The following is an 18,425-nucleotide window of genomic DNA, read 5'->3' on the forward strand; positions in this document are numbered from 1 at the left end:
ATGGACAGTTTCCTGTTGTGAGCATGTAAATCAGAATTACGCCATGGACATCATAGCGAGTCCTATATTGCAAGGGAAATAAAACACTGCAGTCAAAAACGCTGTTATAATTAGGGCTGGGCACAATGATTCGAGTGCTCAAATCTGAATCGAATAACAATTTTAATGATCCAGGCCGAGTAGTAAAAATCGATATTCTCAAGTACCGAAATTGTGCGTTCGTTGACACGGAAAGTTACTTTATTGACAAAAATTGTAGTTTTGACAGCTTTATATGTGATTTAGAATCGAATTCAGATACTCGATTTTTCCAGCCATAGGTAATCAGTGAATAATTTCGCTATGCAATGTCGAAATCATTGTGTTGGCGTGAAAACCAGATGCGCATCTTGTTGATTAGCAGTGGTAATATTCTGTTGAGCACTAATTCATGTCGACGTGCACACTTTTGAATTTTGACGGTGCTGACAATGTTACTTTTTATTTACGCAGTGCATTTTGTAGGGGCACGCGGCGTTTGCTTACGCAAATGTGACATAATTTTTCAAAATATTGATGAACAATTCGATCATCGCCTGACTGACTGGTATCGATCACACCAATATCAAATCTCATTACATTGCATTCATTTCATCCATTGTAAATGTAGTAGAAAGTTGATTTTTGTTGATGGGGTCGTGACATTAGCTCAGCGCTCTTATTGATGCCACTACTTTACATAATCCGCCATTTCACCAAATTCGATTACATAGCTCGATATTAATGACACAATGCGGATATTAAAACATCATATCAGTGGGTAAATACTCTACGGCTTCCGGATGGAAGCAGAGTAGTACTGTTAAAAAAAATTCTTCAGAATTAACTGGCTGTATGATAAAATTGTTAGGTTGGATGAAAAAACGCTGTAAACCAAATTTGACTTCAAGTCCAACCAGTTGAAGCAAGATTCTTGCTGTAAAAAGTTTCGAAATTATAATTAAAAAAAATTCAAAGTTTTTCTTTCAACCGCATAAAATTGTTAGTTAATCAGTAGTGATGATGCATACCAAATTTGGCTCAATTCCAACCGCTAGGAGCAAACTTATTGCCACAGTAAAATTTCCAATTCCGTGATTTTATAGGAAATATTCATAGCTTTCAATACAACATCCATTGTAGTACAATATTTAAACTCAAATACTTTTTGGCACAGCAGTAAAGGGATTTAAATGGATTTAGAAGCAAAACCAAATCTGTTTAACTCCCTTCAGTGTGCCGTTGACTCTTGAAAGAGGCAACAAAAAAGTCTTCGAGTTTAATAAATATTCTACTACAATGGATTTTGCATTGAAAGCTATATTCAAGTTCTGTACCACGAATAAGCTATTTGAGTAAATGGTTAAAAAGAGTTAGCTACCGAAAAATTATTTTATTCAAGTCCAAATTTTTTCTACCACAATAACTTCGCTTCTAGTGGTTGGAATTGAGCCACATTTGGTGTGCATCGTCTCTACTGACAGTCCAACAATCTTACGTTGAGAGAAAAATTTTAAAATTTCAATTTTTAATGATAAATCCAAAATTTCCTACTGCAAGAAAATCGCTTCTACTGGTTGCAATTGACCCAAAGTTGGCGTACAGCGTTGTTTTCGCTAACCTTACAATTTTACAACATAACCAAAGATATCTGAAGGTTTTTTGAACAGTCCTAATGCAGATAATGTATGTATAATGCTCTCAATCACGGCTATGGTGTCACCAATAACGTGCGGTTGTCACGTCACAAGTCTCCGCATACCCACATAAATTATAGTGGCGTGTTAGTACACAACTAAATCATAGAATTGATCTCACTTCCCAATCCAATTTTCCAGATAGCGATTCAATCCGATGATGTCCGAGAAGTGAACGTAGTGCTGTTGCTGAAAACTTATTGAAACCCAAATCCACTTCCTTCACCTGGAATGATGAATGAAATATGAATACAATGTCGGTCAATATCATGTCAAACCAACAGAGCTTTGCACAGATTTAATCAGGGCATATTTAGGAAGCTGAGTATGTTCAACATCATTGAGATCCCCATATTAAAGGCAAACGACCCTAGGTTTAGCGCAACGGTCTTTCACTAATCCATTCAAACGGCTCCAATCAATTCTAGGAATACACCGTACTCTATAATTGAGATTACGATTTGATTTCAGTGAATGATGGCTAATTTTATTCACTTTCGATTTAATTTTAGCGAGCGAGGCGGCCACAATAGGATCAACTGTAATTTGTAATTGAGCTGCATGTAATTATTAATCTTTTTTCATGGTATTTGAATTGTCAGTGAAGCATTTCTATTCTGTGTAATTGTAATTTGATAAAAATTTTATTAATTACAATTTCAATTGCATAGTTATTGAAACCTGACAATCATAACATAAAATAATTAGCCCATTAATATGGGTGTTCTATGCTTACCTCGTTAACTAATTCAGCCATACTCAACTGTTTCCCAAAGGCCAACTGCAGCTCCAACAGAAAACTTGGTGAATTACAATATAGGCTATCGAACAAAATCTCAACATTTCATAAATTGACGAAAAGAAAATAAACTCTTCTGTAACCTGTGTGGAACTATTTCCTACACCACGGTCAGTGTTTTTTTTTAAATCTCTTTCTATTACTGAGACTCACTCGGGCCAGATAGGTTACCCTCCGAGTTACATATAAATTCACTGGTGTTTTGTGCCTAAACTCACATGTATTCTTTTTTCCAGACACTCCGTAATGATCGACAAAAGCTCATCGTTGATGTTGCAGTTGTGCAACTGCAAGCTATTCAGACTTTCACTCCTTGAAGCAAGCGATCCAAAGATATGAGCCTCATCGCGACTCAATGAGATGCGAGATGCATTGATATCGGAAATTTGTTTCATAAGATCGCCGTCTCCTGATTCGTAGATTGCTGTATACAGTTCCATGCGAACGAGCTTGTTGTCCACATTCTCCTTGAGATGCGAACGAATCGATCCAGCGAGAAATCGCTTTTTCAGCGGCCGATTTGAGACTGTTAGACAAATAATGAACATCATTATACGATATTACAATCGAGTAAAGAGGAACAACAGTATTCACAGAGGCACATGAAGACATATTCGCCCACAAATGTTGACTCATACGCCTGTTTTCACAACGACACGGTGAATCCAAGACGTTATGTTATTGTAGTAAACTATAGAACCTAAAGTCGCATCGATTAAATTTCCAATTACCCGTTCCAGATTTTTCTGCTGCTTACGCGACTAATTTACGCAGACTGACGGAATATGAAACAGTTATGACTGGATTGGTCTATTACAGCATTGTCTTGGGATAATAGTGCGACAAAGCACGGATTAAATAAGCTCATTGGATCAGTGCCCACCATACGGTAATGCGTTAAAGATTGCGTTTTCTACGTTTAAATTCATCGGAATTCTTTTGCACCTTTGCAAAATATATAATTATTACACGTATCCCTAATGAAGAGAACGGCGACTCGAAGCTAGTCGGTAAAGTTGCATTACATCACAATGTATTATGTATGCGTGTTGATAGAATATATATTTCTATTATGCAACAGACTTCAACTTTCAGCCCGTTCAGCAAGATACTCCATTCTCTTGATGAAGCCTTGTTTATTCGTTGCACTTATTAAAATACGTATTGCATTTCAATATCACATATTCAAGCATATTAGCAGTCATCCCGATTCTGTAACTAACTTGGTTCAATTCAATTTATAGCAAAACCACAGAAGATGTGCTCACCTAATTTTCAGAGACAGACGTGTTTATAAAGCACACTCACCGTCGCTGTAAGGCCATGAACGATATGAGCATCTTTTTGAATTTGCACATAGATACCAGCGAAAATATGACTAGCGATGCGCACAATCATTCGAGTATTCTAATCCGAATTCAGTAGGACTATTATTTTTAAGGATTCTAATCAAATCACACATGATCTTTTTGAGTTTCGAAATTATGCGCCTCTTTACACTGGCAGTTGTATTTTCATCGATGTAATTCTTATTTTGATGCTTTTTTATCGAAGCATGGAACCCCTAATTGCTGATCTCACTAGATTCAAAACAGTGGTACGAAGTAGTACGAAGCTGGTACGCATGCTATCAGGAATGACATTTCTGCGAGGTCTTGATAAAACTACACCATCGTCACAAAGTCCAATGTGGCTGGTATGATCGAAAATATTAAATAATGTTCATGTGGTATAGAAGCAGTACTATTTTTGTGGCTTTGTGTAACATACAGCCAGTGGTGTCATTGGTAATACTAGCATACTCAACTGGACTTATTACACAACTCCTGTCGTAACGCTGGAATCCACAATGTGATTAACTGCTGAACTGAGCTGGGTTATACTATAGATTGCGGCCAGAGCGCTAAAAGTCATTTCGTCATTGTTTGAATTTCAACAATCGAACCGCCACAACACAATGACGACAACAATGGCAAATTGCACCATGTGATTGTTTTCAACAATGAGGAATCGCTCTTACCTAGTAATCGAAAATTGAACTTAAAGCCTAACACTTTGTTCAGAATCGAATCACTCCGGTACTTGATATATGCCCAAACCAAACTCGATCATAGAGACGGATAGTTCCCAGCCCTGTGTCTGTGTTAAATGGATGTTTTCTTACGTATCCATATTCTACCATGCAATTGGCAAATGAATGTCGTCAATCTAAGATGTGATCTAACCGTTGGGCTTATAATTGTCACCATGCAGAAATGCCAGGCATCTCCGTCAATTAGTTGAAAGAGTTGTTGTATAGGCCTACTCTCAAAATAAGAAAATATGACAGAGTCATGAAAAGTGTCAGTGTAAATAACACTGTAATATAATTTTTCTACTGGGTTTGCACTTTACGTTGACCAGTTAAATATGATCCTCCTACAGTGAATCAAGCAAATGCTCTGCAGGGTTATTAAATAACGGTTCATTCAAATTCATTTCGAAACGATCCGTTTTACGACGTTCAAATTATTGAGTGTAACGGGAATATGATACCTTTTCAAGAAAGGTACCCTACATCACGAAACCCTATATTCTTTGAGGAACTCACCTTCATGAAGGTTATCCGGTGTTTCGTCGAAAATGATGCCACACACGAATCTGCGGACGACCGACCATCGCTCTTTGTGCAGGTCGCCATTGTTGAATAGCATGAAAGCTGGAAGCGACATATCAGCCACGTAGCCCGCTGCAAGGAATTCTTGCAGACTTTGATGACAGAAGAAGAAAATGAAATCACCCTCCAATAGATTGCAACTAAGGAGGTTGTTTCCAGGAACCTTCATCATTAAATCTTCAACTTCTTCTTTTAAAATTCCAAACATTCTCAAATTATTTTCCTGGAATGCTACTCTTCCTTCTTTCATGCCACGATAAGCCATCGCTTTCAATTTATTGATTACTTCGGCGATGGTATCGGCCCTTCTAATGTTTTCCATTCTGCTTAGAGTGGACATAATTTTTTTGTATAGTTCTGTGACCGTCTTAGGAGGAAGTTCTTTCAGATTTTTGGCCATGATCACTGCTGTTAAGACCAGAAAAACGGGAATGGAAACTAAATTGATCAGCCTTGGTGACATCTTCTCTATCTTCTCCCATGCTTCATCTCCATGCTGACGTAGCAGAAACACAAAAAGCTTCTTTGCGTCGTCTAGAGTCAGACCAGAAAGTGTGATGATGTCGGCAGGTCGCGCTTGCACTGGCAAATCCGAGACTTGGAATTCTCGGGAAGAGATGACGATCTTTGTATCACCGAGCAGATTACGTGAGAGGATATTGTGCATGATCGTTGCTGCTTTGGCTACACTATAAGGATTTATGTTCTCATCGCCATCTCTGTTGATTTTCCACGTAGCCTGATCCAAGCCATCAAAATATAAAACTGCTTCTGATTGATGTTCGAGCAACCACTGATATGCATTATCCTCGTCGATCTTATTCTGAAAGAGGCCTCCAAAGAGAAATTCAGATGGTTTGATGAATCCTTTATCTCGCATGCCTTTTATTTCTATATAATGTATCAATTTATACTTGAGCTGAGAGGGGCTTTCGGTGGCTTCTGTATTCGTGAGTGAATGGCCTAAAGTTTTTCTAGCGATTCTGCGCATGAGAGTGGTTTTTCCAGATCCTGCAGACGCTACAATAGCGGTGATAGAACTTTCCCCAATGATAACTTGTTGGAAAACTTCATCTAGCTCGATGAATTTGTCGTCGTCAACTTTTTGTCGGAGGAATCCGAACTCCTTTCTTAATTGATTTTTCATAACCTCTTTCTTTTGCCAGAAGAAGAATTTTCTTTTTACTGCTACTTCCATCTCGTGCACCTCTTCATAATTGCCTTTGAAATATTCCGACTTGGTGACTCTTCTCATCTGGGGATGAACTTGGAAATCAGGTTTGCTGAGGTCGTTGGCGCCGATGTCTTCGAGGATTCTGTCCGCAGTCTTTTGAAACGCATTGTCGTTTATGCATCTTATCAGGGCGGAAGTTTTTTCTGAAAGATAACAATATTTTTTGTTCAATATTTTTTATGTATAGAAATGATCGGACAAAAGCTATTATCTCCATTTGGTAATATATAACCTAGAACCCAGGTTTTCAAGAAAGATATGGAGATTTATATTGTGAATATTGCAGAATCCAGTTCGGTAAGCCCGGTACCCCAAACTACCAAGATATCAATTCATTATGGTCGAGTACAACATCGTAAAAGCCGATAATGCAAGTCTATTCGTTTGTACGAGCTTACGTGAAAGCTCCTCTCTCGCACCCACTCTAGGTAATGTCCTTTCTCGGTAATGGTTTTCTCGGTATTTGTATAGGACCCCGTGGCCCTGGTCTGCCGAGATTCCCCACTGCTTGCTTACTACGTCAAATTTTAGTGACTGTTTGTTATTATCTGAGTGTGCGCAGCGAGCTTGCGCGTAAGTAGAAGCGAGAAAAATTGCATTACCGGCATTTACGGTTCTATACTATTATCGAGAACGTTCAATGCCAGGAATCTAGCTTACTGAGAGGACGTTGTCGAGAAATTTATTTCTGAGAATCGATACCAAATGTGGCAAAGCCGCCATGCACATGTACATTCACACGACCTGTATATTAGGATCTTCAAAGATGACTTTTTTTTCTTAAATCGTACTGTTAGGTTACCTCCCGTAATTTTCCATGTATAATGCGCAAAATTTTACCGATTTTCTGCCCTAAAATAGGGGGTGCGTATTATACATGGGTACACTGTAAAAAATCTGGTAGATTTACTGGGAAATCTCTGTAAATTTTACCACGAATTACCGGTCGCAGCCAATTACTGCGCGTAGCTTGTCATTTTACATTTTGATATGTAATATTACCTTATTATAGCTGTAAAGTAAGTTACCAGAATTTCTTCGCAAAATTACGGACAGTTACTCGTTACTGCAGTTTACCGGGCTATTGGCAAAATTGATTAGCATCAAAATCGCTGCAGCCTGTGTATACGTAGAACTGAATGTTACTGATATATCATTCTAGAGGTGATTTGACCTGATTGAACCTCGTTTGCGAGACTGGGGTCTGTCACACCGAAATTGTTGGCCCTAGTATCAATTTAAGCTTAGTAGGGTACAAGAAATAACTGACAATCGTAGCTAATGTGGTATACCGTAGCCATATTATATTATAAGGCAATGGCTGTACGGCCACTACGGCCAGTCTCGCTGGTTACATTCGTTGTCACGGATAAGGCTGATAAGTTAGAAAATTAGTTCAGGATGTATAATATTGCTCGGGGAAACTAGAAATATCAGCACCGCATCCTCAGCTGACTAATGGCGGACAAGGCGACCTGTAATAGGTTACATTAGGTGACTGCTTTTTCTGAGATTCGTAGTAAACAACCAACGCACAACTGTGACATCACAAGCAGCGTCTGGTTAGGTAAGTACAGTAAGTAGTGAACAACACATAGAATATATATCAATTTATACGAAATTAGATGAAAAAAGGGACTATGTGCAATGCTAAATGTTTCTGTATGGAAAAAACGACCCAGATCAAACATTATAACGTGGCCAGTAAATATTATTGGTGTCATGTGTCAGCGGATGAATACCATTTATTTCGAAATCGTTCGAGTGTCGTCTGGCCAGTGGCCAGTGGCCATTAGTGAGATTTGAGCACAGGGTGGAGCGAAGCTTGTTGTGCTTGAAGAAAGTGGACGCGATCGTTGAAGATTCCTAGGAATGCTGAATGGAATACGCATCTTAAAAGGTAATACAGTACTACATAGTATTTGTTACCGTGAATATCTGACTCTGCACACCAGCCCTCGATGACTTAGATTTCATGATTGATATATTTCATTCGCCGCATTCTCTGTTCTATTTTGGGATATTTGTCGACTTATATAGTGACCACATACTCCGCTGCGGAGGAGTTGAAACTGTTGGCTTGGTAATGTCATTTTCGGGCCATAGCATAGATATGTTTTCATCCACTGCTGGATATGTTTGCCACACAAGCCACCTTAAATTAGGAACCTTTTGCTTCAATACAGAGATAAAGTCATGAATCTCTGCTATGTCATGTAAAAGGAGGAGCCGTCATCACACAATGTGCCAGTACCGGTACTTCAAAACATGTTATATTTTTGTTAGCCCATTTGTCTTAGTCTTTATAATGTCATGTCCACTGTCCAGGTTAGGAACTTTGCTTTACATAGCGACTTACGCATGAATTCTTTTTAGTGGAACTGCAAGATACTACTTACACAGAAGGAATGAGAACGAGAAAAGGAAACAATTGGAAGTTTGGCCGGTGGTGGAATTAATTCACGTTTTCTTGAGACCACTCGTGTTACTGCATGTCTTCTAAAGAAGAATTAGACCTCCAGCAGCAATATTTTTCCGTCGATAACCACTTCATCGTGATATCATGAATGAATATACAGTTTGTTCCAATGTCGTTTTGGGGATGTGAAGAAAATGTCGCGATATTTGCATCGGGTTGCTTTGCGATAGGTATGGATGTATGTGAATTTACAAGCTGGTATGTAATCCTGATTTACAGGGACAGCATGTAGGTAGGTAGGCGGTAAAATGACAGTCTCGATCGCAAATGTACAGGAGAACATGTAGATTAGATATACCGGAGGTGACTGTAACATTACAGTCTGGCGTGTAAAGTGAGATTACCGGACGAGTGTAAGTTAAATTTACATTGACTAACGGTAATGTTAGATTACCTCGAAATGTCTGGCTACCGTGCTTCCAAACATTTCGCGGTAAATCGAGGTTTTTATTTTTTACAGTGTACAGCAAGCCTTGAAAAAGATCTCAAAATCGTTTTCCAATACTGTCTTTGATGAAGAGGAGAAAAGTTTGTTAGCACAGTATGTCAATTTCATATAAGTATTATGGTTTGTCACTCCCACTTGAATAAGAGATAGAGCTGTGACATTTGGATGTGATGGGGTAGTTGAGGCAAACAAAGAATGACTTGATAGTATACATATTTTTAGTTATCTTGTTTTGCTATGCGTTATGACTTACGATCAATACGGGAATTGAAATAAATGAATTGTCCACTTCCAGCCCAGCTTTATATTAGTATATACAAACTGTTGGTAACTGTGAAAAGAGTTGAGGTTTGCAGGAGATGAATGGCATTTATTGATTCAATACAGACAGCGACCCATACCTCATAAAATAGGCTATTTTTTATTTACGAAAATGATGTATTGTTACAAAATTTGATGTCACTTCCAAATACGTGGTTATTTCAGCTTAATTTTACCAGTAAGAGTTAGCCATATAACAGCTTCTTTGAGGTACAGAACTTCAATATACAAATGAATAGTATATTCATATTGAAATGAACCCGAATATTTTCGCCTGACACTTGCCAGGGGTAATCGTCAGCAACTAGTACAGAATTCGAAAGAACAGCGTATATCAACAATCGTAACACAAAATATAACTAACCATATACCTAATGATCGTCTATACATAAATTTAGGAATATTAGACCAAGTTTGGCCAAGTTATAGCTTTGCAAGATTTGGTGGCTCATACCTCCCACTCTCCCCTACTCACTTACTGTGCATGTCAGCACAAAAATGGAAATCAACTCTAAAATTAATCACAACAAATGTATACAGCTCTGCCAACTCAAATGCGCTATCGAAAACGACATTTCATCTTGACGTTTTTATATTGGATATTTATACATGAATATTTTGGAGTTTCTGCATTGTTCAGCTAGCAAAGTCTTGTTAAAAACCACTTGGTTGTGATTGTTGGCTTTTTTTTCAAAAGATATGCGATTTTGCTACATGCTACTGCTACATACTATAGCAGTGTTTCTTAACTTTGCCTTCAGCGCACCCAAGGGGCGTTTTGGATTTTGAAGTGAGCGGAGCGGGGAGGGGGCACTGGGCTTAGAGGGGCAGGATGACGGCGCTAATGAAAAAATTTATCGCTGTAGAGAGTGCGGTATGGACATAGTAGAACAACTTGTCCTTGTTCATATATCTCCGAGCTCTTATTGCAAATTACCATATGACAAAATTTGTCATATCTTAAAAATTTTTCCGGCCTTGTTTGCAACATGTTTCCACGTATGCAGTGACTTATAATAATTCATGTTGAAATACAACGATCACGCTACTCGTGGTTTATTTCAACAAAGTGTTTCGAGCTAGGTATTTTATCCCGCCGCGAATAGCGTGTTGAAATCAAAGAAAGAGGCACTGTACCACTTTTAAAAGTGAGAGTGAAAGCCAGAGCCATTTGCGTATCAAAGATGATTAAATGATTTAATAAATATATTTTTATTTGATAGCTAAAAATTAAATCTTCAGAATATTTCTCCATCATATATACCGTAATTTTCCGAATACCGTGCGCACCCATATATAGTGCGCCCCACCCCATGTATAATACGCACCCTTAAAATGAAGTGTATATTCTAGGAAAAAGCCTGTACCCATGTATAGTACGCACCATGCATTCGCAGTACATGAATAGTTGCGGTTTAGTATTCCATGTTGTTCTGTTTTGCGATGTCACTGTCGAACAATCATGACGTAATCATCGCTAATCATTAAACAATTAACGGCATTGTCTCTAAACGAGAGTAGATAGTAGCCAAAGCCTGTGAGGTCAGCAACGCGATAGCTCAGGCTAGCGACACACGACATCTTGCGCACGAGGCCTATTACAATTACAATTGCTCAGGCCAACAGTTATTTGGGGCACACCAGTCCTGTTGGAGAAGCGACTGATTAGTGATTACGCAAGAGATTGTATCTCGCGCACATGGCCTCTTGTGTATGCGATTGTCAAGGCTTGTCGTTGACGCGACGAATCAACAAGGATTGCCACGCGCGCTTGTAGCAATCAGCGACCTGATTTAGCTTGCGTCTGAATGGCATACTAACTCAGCAAGAGATCGCATGCTTTGCAGACCACTCTCGTTAATTAGAAACACGCTTTTTGTTAATTGGCATCACACTTCTCTATTTGGCAGAGCCTTACACTCTATAATACGAATTAAGGGGCCCAATGGCAAGAGGTGATGCACAATTTGAACAAACATGAAGAAAGGTGTGATTTCAAGTTTTTGATCTAGGGATTTTATTTTCAAGGATTGCTGAACCCATGTATAATAGGCACCCCTCTATTTTAGGGCAAAAAATCGGTAAAATTGTGCTCATTATACATGGAAAATTACGATAATCAAGGATGGTACTGTTTAGTGTTGTGACCTGCAACCTTGGATGAAGTTTTCATAATATAGGTAGCTTTGATTAGCATACGTTTATGTTGAAGTTAATGGACCGGATAGTATGAGCATAGTGTCCTATATGGTGTGGACACAGCCGAAGTAAACCTGATTGATTTTGGTTGACAAAAGGAACCTTTGCGGCCATTTTTTACCGGGTTGACGTGCGCCAAATTCTATAAAACGGGGATCAATGGAAAGCTATTGCGATACTGATTACGAAAATATAAGTATGATTCTGTTCATGGTCCAAGAACCCCCATAATTAGTCTAGAAATTGGCATTGTTCTCGAGTTTTGTCATTGTGTCGCAACAAAACTGTCTGTCTCTTTCTTCTCAGCTTTACTCTCGTTTTGCCAGACAGGATTGTTGCTTCACAATGAAAAAACTTGATCACAATGCGAAAACTCGATCACAATGCAAATTACTAGCCTGATTTTGCGGGGTTCCAGAACCATGAGCAGAATAAAATTTATATTTTTCGCAATCAATACAGCAGTAGTTTTTTATTGATGTCCGATTTAACGAATTATGCGCGCGGCCAGCCGGTTCAAAATGGTCGTAAAGTTGCCTTTGGTCAAATACAAAGTATGACGTAACCCAAATGCAGTGCAGCAGACAACCTAGATTCGATCTCGAATATAGCACATACAATTGTCAGAGCGTTAATTAGTCAAGTGGTCTTCGGGCACGATTCAAACTATTTCCAATAGTGAAGTTGCATAACAAAAAAATACCAACCATCCTTCGAACTCTTACCACTTGTTTTTACTACTGCCAAAAAAATATGGGGGTAACAGACCCAGGCAATTTTCGAAAGGGGGCGTTGCGTGGGAAAAAAAGGTTAGGAACAACTGTATTATAGCCTGTACCATACTACCATGTGTCACTTTTGTTTAAAAGTATATGTACCATTCACATAAAATCTGTCTAAAACGAGTTGCGGGCTACTTATGAATCGCCTCATAGAACACTTGAACGAACACCTGATAAAGACAACAAATTTGCTATCACAACCAGGTGCAAAAATACGTCCTAATCCCTGAACTATTTTCATCTTCAAATTAGGATAGATAATTTTAATACATTTGGTGGACCGGCACTGGTCGGCGGTTGAGAACCACTGCTGTATGGTACATGTACAGTACATCGGGCAGGTTGCGTGCTGTGCATGGGTACTGGATTTTTCTCAGTAACTACATGCCATTTTCAGGGTACGTATTATACATGGGGGCGTAATATAGCCTACATAGAAAATTACAGTACTGTAAACTGAGGTTACTTACGACTTCAGGGTAACTTTGGACACCAAGCAGTAAAAGATTTAATTAGCAATTAATGGGTTGCCGCTGAATGTCCAATTCTTTTTCATGAGGCAACAGTACCAAAAGTAGTCTCAATAAAAGGTGGATTCATTTCACTACAAGATAAACTTGACCCAACATTGATAAATTATTGGCGGGTGTCAATTTCATCAAAATTGATGGCCATCAAACTTCTCACCAAAAAACATTAATAGCATGTGATTGATAGACACAAAACTTGGCAGCAGATACCTCTAAGTAGTCCTAATCCACGGCAAAAATCTCAGTGGGCTCACCCTTAGATCAATACAAGAAAATGTGATGTCCAAAGTTACCCAGTCAAATTTCATCAGAATGGGGTATCTTTGGACAGTGGAAAATGTGATATTTAGAGCTCTGGAAAGTGGATGATTCATCTGTGTCAAAGTGTATCGTCAACTATATTCCTTATGACCGGCCTGATGGCTTTATAAAATGGAATGAGAAGGTTAATAAATTAGGAGTTTGCCAAAATATGAAAAAATGGGTAGGCAATGAGCTGAGATAGTGAGATATTGTAATCGGGTGTAAGCTACTTGAAAAACATATCACATTTGGTACTCCTAAATATGCGCATGCAGAGTAAGGGATATCATAAATTACGACAAATATATACATCAGAGGACATAGGAAAGGGAAAGTGTATCTTTTAGAGAACATTAATATATTTGAAATCGGCAATAAATCACGGTAAAATGCATAATGTATGCTGTCGATTGATGACACTGCCAGTGGGATACCCCTTATCCCCATACGTCATTTATAAATCCTAATTGGTAAAGGCATGAGGGAAAAAATGAGATAATGGATGAATAAGGGGGTATTAGCCTGGTAATTAGCCTGGTAGCCTGGCCTATGCAATATTTTGTTTCAGTTTTAGTCACTGCTCTTATCAACTCTTACCAAATAAACCACATTTACGAGGTTTCATAAACAGTAGAGTGTAAAGGCATACTAAAGGCATACATTTTTCACAGTTACCCCACATGCATGGGGTAACTTTGGACACGGATAATTTACAAAAATGAAGTACTTATTTATAACAATGAAGATTTTGGATTAGGTCATTCTAATCTTTGTTCCATGACCCCCGAAAAACACAAAACTTGCATCCCCTTCACCCTAGCATTTCCAAGATACAAAGCGGAATTGTTGAAAATTGTCCAAAGTTACCCCGGTCTATGGTGCCACCCAATAACCTATTACATTTTATAAACGGAATAAAACTTAGAACAGTGTTTAAAATTAGGATATTTTGAGGGACGTGCAAAACCAAAGAAAAACCAGTACATGTGCACGTACTTGTACATGTACACGGATACCATCTTCGTGAATATCACTGAAAAGTAGAGGCATAACGTTACTGATTACCTCTGGTCTAGTCTTTAAAAGAGCCGATAAAGATATTTTTACCTTTTTAATAGAGAGTTGAATCGGAAAAGTTTGGGAAACACTGACACTAATTTTATATTGAATCCTTGCAATGGTGCCAGTCAGTCATAAAACATATTTGCCAGATCACCTTGTCTAAACATAGTATAGAAGAATCTCTTGAACATAGCAATGAAATGAGCTCAGGAGTCGAACCTGCTTAGAACACAACAAGCCTCAAAACAAGTCAACGATATAAAAATGAAATATTTTTAGTGTAATTCTGTCTACACAAATTGCAAACGCTAGTTTCAAGAGGAAAAAATCGCCTACATCTGACTGCGATACACATTACTGTGACAACTTCAAAAGTAGGCCTAATTTATATTAACATCTCATTTGCTTAACATTCAGCGTTACAATATATATAGCTTTCATATGGCAAAAATGAAAGGGATACTCCCGTGATTTCAATGAGCAATGACCTCAAACTTGAGTTGAGCTGGTTCCGTTCACAAATAACACAAATAACTTGAAAGATATGGCCATGATAATATTTGTTGATTCACTGGCCTCAATTGAGTTCCGCCACTCAATTGGGCAATTGTGGGTTTAAGATGCGGCAGTTACGTATTGTGTTCCACTACTAGAAGTGCTATATAGTGTCGCGAGCTTTTTTCTCTCTCCTGAGAGAGAGTGCCGCAAGGTCCAAAGGTTGAGAACTACTGATATAAAAGTCCCGTTGTTAAAATATTCGAACCGGTCATGTCCCTCTCCTAAATTAGGCTACTAGTCAGTAAATTCTTAGAAATTGCTGCTATTACTATATTAGGCTTACCATATTTCGGAAATGAAAAAAGAGGACACTTTTTCAGAAATTTCAGACATGCAAAACTGGAGATGAATTCTCAAAAACTGGTAAATTTTACCCGCTGCATGATCGGTTGACTAAAAAAAAAAAAGGTCTTCACTTCCGCTCAGATCTCAAAATAACGTTTTTTACTCTACATTGCCAGTTGGATGACTAAAAAAAAATAAAAAAAAAGGTCATCACTTCCGCTCAGAGCTCAAAAACACGTTTTTCACTCCACATTGCTAGGTGGATGACTAAAAAAAAAAGGTCTTCATTTCGCTCAGAGCTGAAATCACCGCTTTTTCCTCCGAAATACCCGCCGGAGCTTCACTTCTGCGCCAATTTGCGGCATATCACTCGCAATTTCCTCTATATCTGACCTAAATTTTCAAAAAAGAGGACAAAATCTCAAAAAAGAGGACAAAAGGGCGTCCTCCGAGGACACTTTCAAAAAAGAGGACAAATCCTCTTAAAAGAGGACGTATGGTAAGCCTATACTATATTCTCGATTTAAGGCAGGGGCACCAAACTCAAACTCGGCCACATTGGTATGACGAGCCAGATATCGGCCTCACTCAATGCGATATTCTCTCCCAGTTCCCAATCTAATCTATCCCAATCCAAATCTACGCGTCTAAACTTTGTTAGACATATTTCTCTATCGCCCTCATCGGACTCATATCACTATTCCGCTCAAACTTTTGTTATATTCTGGCTGTTACTGAAAGGCAGTGGCTACTCGTCCGGACCCGGACGAATAATTTTCTCAGGCTATTCGTCCGGCACCGTGTGACGTAGGCCCGTTACTATGGAGACTGTATGCGTTTTTGAGAGGCTTCGGTTTTGTACATTATTTATTCGCCCTTCTGGTTACTGATTTCAATGGTTACTGTTACTGATTTGTATGCTCATAATTATAGCTCCGAGGGAAAGTTTACGCCATACTAATAATTGCAAATAGCTGTGGTGAAAGTACCAGAACTTGACGCCCACCTTTACCTTTACAAGAGATGTTTACCTACGCTTAATGTAGTAAGAACAAGTAGGATAGTGATTTGTAAGCTCATAATTGGAGCTCCGAGGGAATGTTTGCGCCATACGAAGAGCTCCAAAGTGCTATCGTTAAATAACCGGATGCAGTCAGAACACGAACGATTCGCTGAAATTCTTGCTGTCTCCACCTATTTCTGAACTCATGCAAGCGCCATTGACCTAACCAATTGTACGTGAACTTGCACAGCTAAGACGGAATTGTCACCTCTGCTGTACTACGAGTACTCATACTTGATGTTGCTGCGCAGTAATGATTGGAATACCAACTGAGAGAGACTGTGCGTCTTTATTTTCATACAACAGAAATACAGAACAAATGGACAGCAGCAATGATCATACAGAAAACATGTGCATGCACAGTATTTGATGTCGGATAGAAGAGATCGATACAGCCATGGAAGTCAAGTGGTCTGATAAAACCCGCATGAAACAAGTATGCCTACATTGTCTCTGCATCATCTGACTGTAACAAATCGTAGTTGAAAAGATGAAGAAAAATTAAATGATAGCAAATGAATGAATGAAGCTATGTCTGGGCGAAGTAGGGCAATAGTGTTAATAGGAGAAAAATACCAGTATTTGGTGTCGGATAGGAGAGATCGATACAGCCTTGGAAGTCAAGTGGTCTGATAAAAACCCCATGAAACGAGTATATGCCTACATTGTCTCTGCATCATCCGTCTGTAACGAATTGTAGCTGAAAAGATGAAGAAAAATTAAATGATAGCAAATGAATGAATGAATGAAGCAATGTCTGGGCAAAGTAGGGCAACAGTGTTAATACGACTATCAGAGGTAATCAGGTAGGTCAAGAGTGTTAATAGGACTATCAGAGGTAATTAGGTATGGCAAGAGTGTTATTACGGTGACAAGAGGTAATGAGGTAATTTTTTTTATAATCTGCCATACAGCAGTTCACAGATGGTAATCCATTCAAAATGATCGGTCAGTCGATAGATCTCTTGGTTAGGTAACTATTAAATGGGCCCAAGTAGATATTTCCCTTCGATGAGGGTCCTGTATTAAGGGAGTGAACAACTTAAGCAGGTATGAAAAAGTCATCGAACACATACGACAAACTGTTCGAAAAATATTTGTGTACAACTTCAATGTTTATATGATCATTGGGTGTTAATCTGGTATGCATGCTGGCATTTCCGCACATTCCTTATTGCAGGTGACAGTAAATGCTGTGCATACAATTTGCTGCTTTCAAGATATTCAAGCATTGATAGCGTGTTTTCACTGGGAACATCAATCATGAAAACTAAGTAGCCTACTTTCAATGTCAAAGTTGCCGCTACATATTTTTCTAACAGAGGCATCTGTTATTTTTTGCAGCGGCCACAGAACCATTTGTTTTGTTTAGGGTAAGTGTTTAGTCCAGCACATAGAAGATGATCCCGGTTGAGACAGGAGTCGCAACGAATTGAATTGCTCTTTGTAAGTTGAAGGTCGCATACTCCACAGTACCAGTCTTTCTGACTATATTTACTTTGGAATGCCTTCATCACAGCAGCCCATCCATCATATGCGAAGTAATTCTTGATGTGGAGTATATTCACAGTCTCATCAAGGCAGCTGTTGGGGATGAGACGAGTGTCAGACGTGACAGACTTACTGCCCAATTTCTTTCCATACACTGCTTCATTAGTGTCAGATGGTGATACAAACCATGACAGCATCACTGTGAATAAGGCAGAAGTGAAATTTGCTGAAGTTCTGCATGAAATAAACTTACATCGGTCTCTGTCTTTAGGATGTATTTTTTTAAATGGAACTGGAGTGTCACATTTCTTCTTCTTCGGAAGGCCAACCACAGTTTGTTCCAAGCCTTTTGGGCGTCCTCTTTTTTCAGTTTTGATGGCAGATGAATGTTGGAAAGATCTGAAACAGCAAGATCAGTTTTACTATAGTGTAGCAAGATAAAGTTTGGATTTATTTGACACCAACCCGTGAACTTGTCTGGTGTCATGGTGATTTTGCTA

The 18,425-nt window shown here is 38.7% G+C and overlaps 1 protein-coding gene and 2 long non-coding RNA genes across 5 annotated transcripts in view; 1 reads left to right on the forward strand and 2 right to left on the reverse strand.

Annotated features, from left to right (window-relative positions):
- LOC145438686 (uncharacterized) overlaps positions 1-18,425 on the reverse strand; it is a 403,715-nt gene that overhangs the window by 373,658 nt on the left and 11,632 nt on the right. The window contains exons 3-4 of the mRNA XM_080317718.1: positions 5,105-6,547; positions 2,733-3,040 (exon numbers count right to left, since the gene is read on the reverse strand). Coding sequence (XP_080173844.1) covers positions 2,733-3,040; positions 5,105-6,547 — 1,751 coding nt within the window. The remainder of the gene's footprint in view (positions 1-2,732; positions 3,041-5,104; positions 6,548-18,425) is intronic.
- Positions 1-18,425, forward strand: part of LOC145450090 (uncharacterized) — a 77,309-nt gene that overhangs the window by 32,379 nt on the left and 26,505 nt on the right. The window lies entirely within an intron of this gene.
- Positions 16,705-18,405, reverse strand: LOC145449932 (uncharacterized). 2 transcript variants are annotated; one of them, XR_013918396.1, is made up of 3 exons: positions 18,391-18,405; positions 18,179-18,324; positions 16,705-18,124 (listed from the first exon to the last, which is right to left on the reverse strand). It is a non-coding gene; the product is annotated as an uncharacterized LOC145449932 (long non-coding RNA). The 2 variants fall into 2 exon arrangements; XR_013918385.1 differs by lacking the exon at positions 18,391-18,405 and having other exon boundaries at positions 18,179-18,331.

Source organism: Botryllus schlosseri, chromosome 1 (genome assembly GCF_051294905.1).
Source record: "Botryllus schlosseri isolate E-star chromosome 1, Bs_hap1, whole genome shotgun sequence".
Classification (NCBI taxonomy): Eukaryota; Metazoa; Chordata; class Ascidiacea; order Stolidobranchia; family Styelidae; genus Botryllus; species Botryllus schlosseri.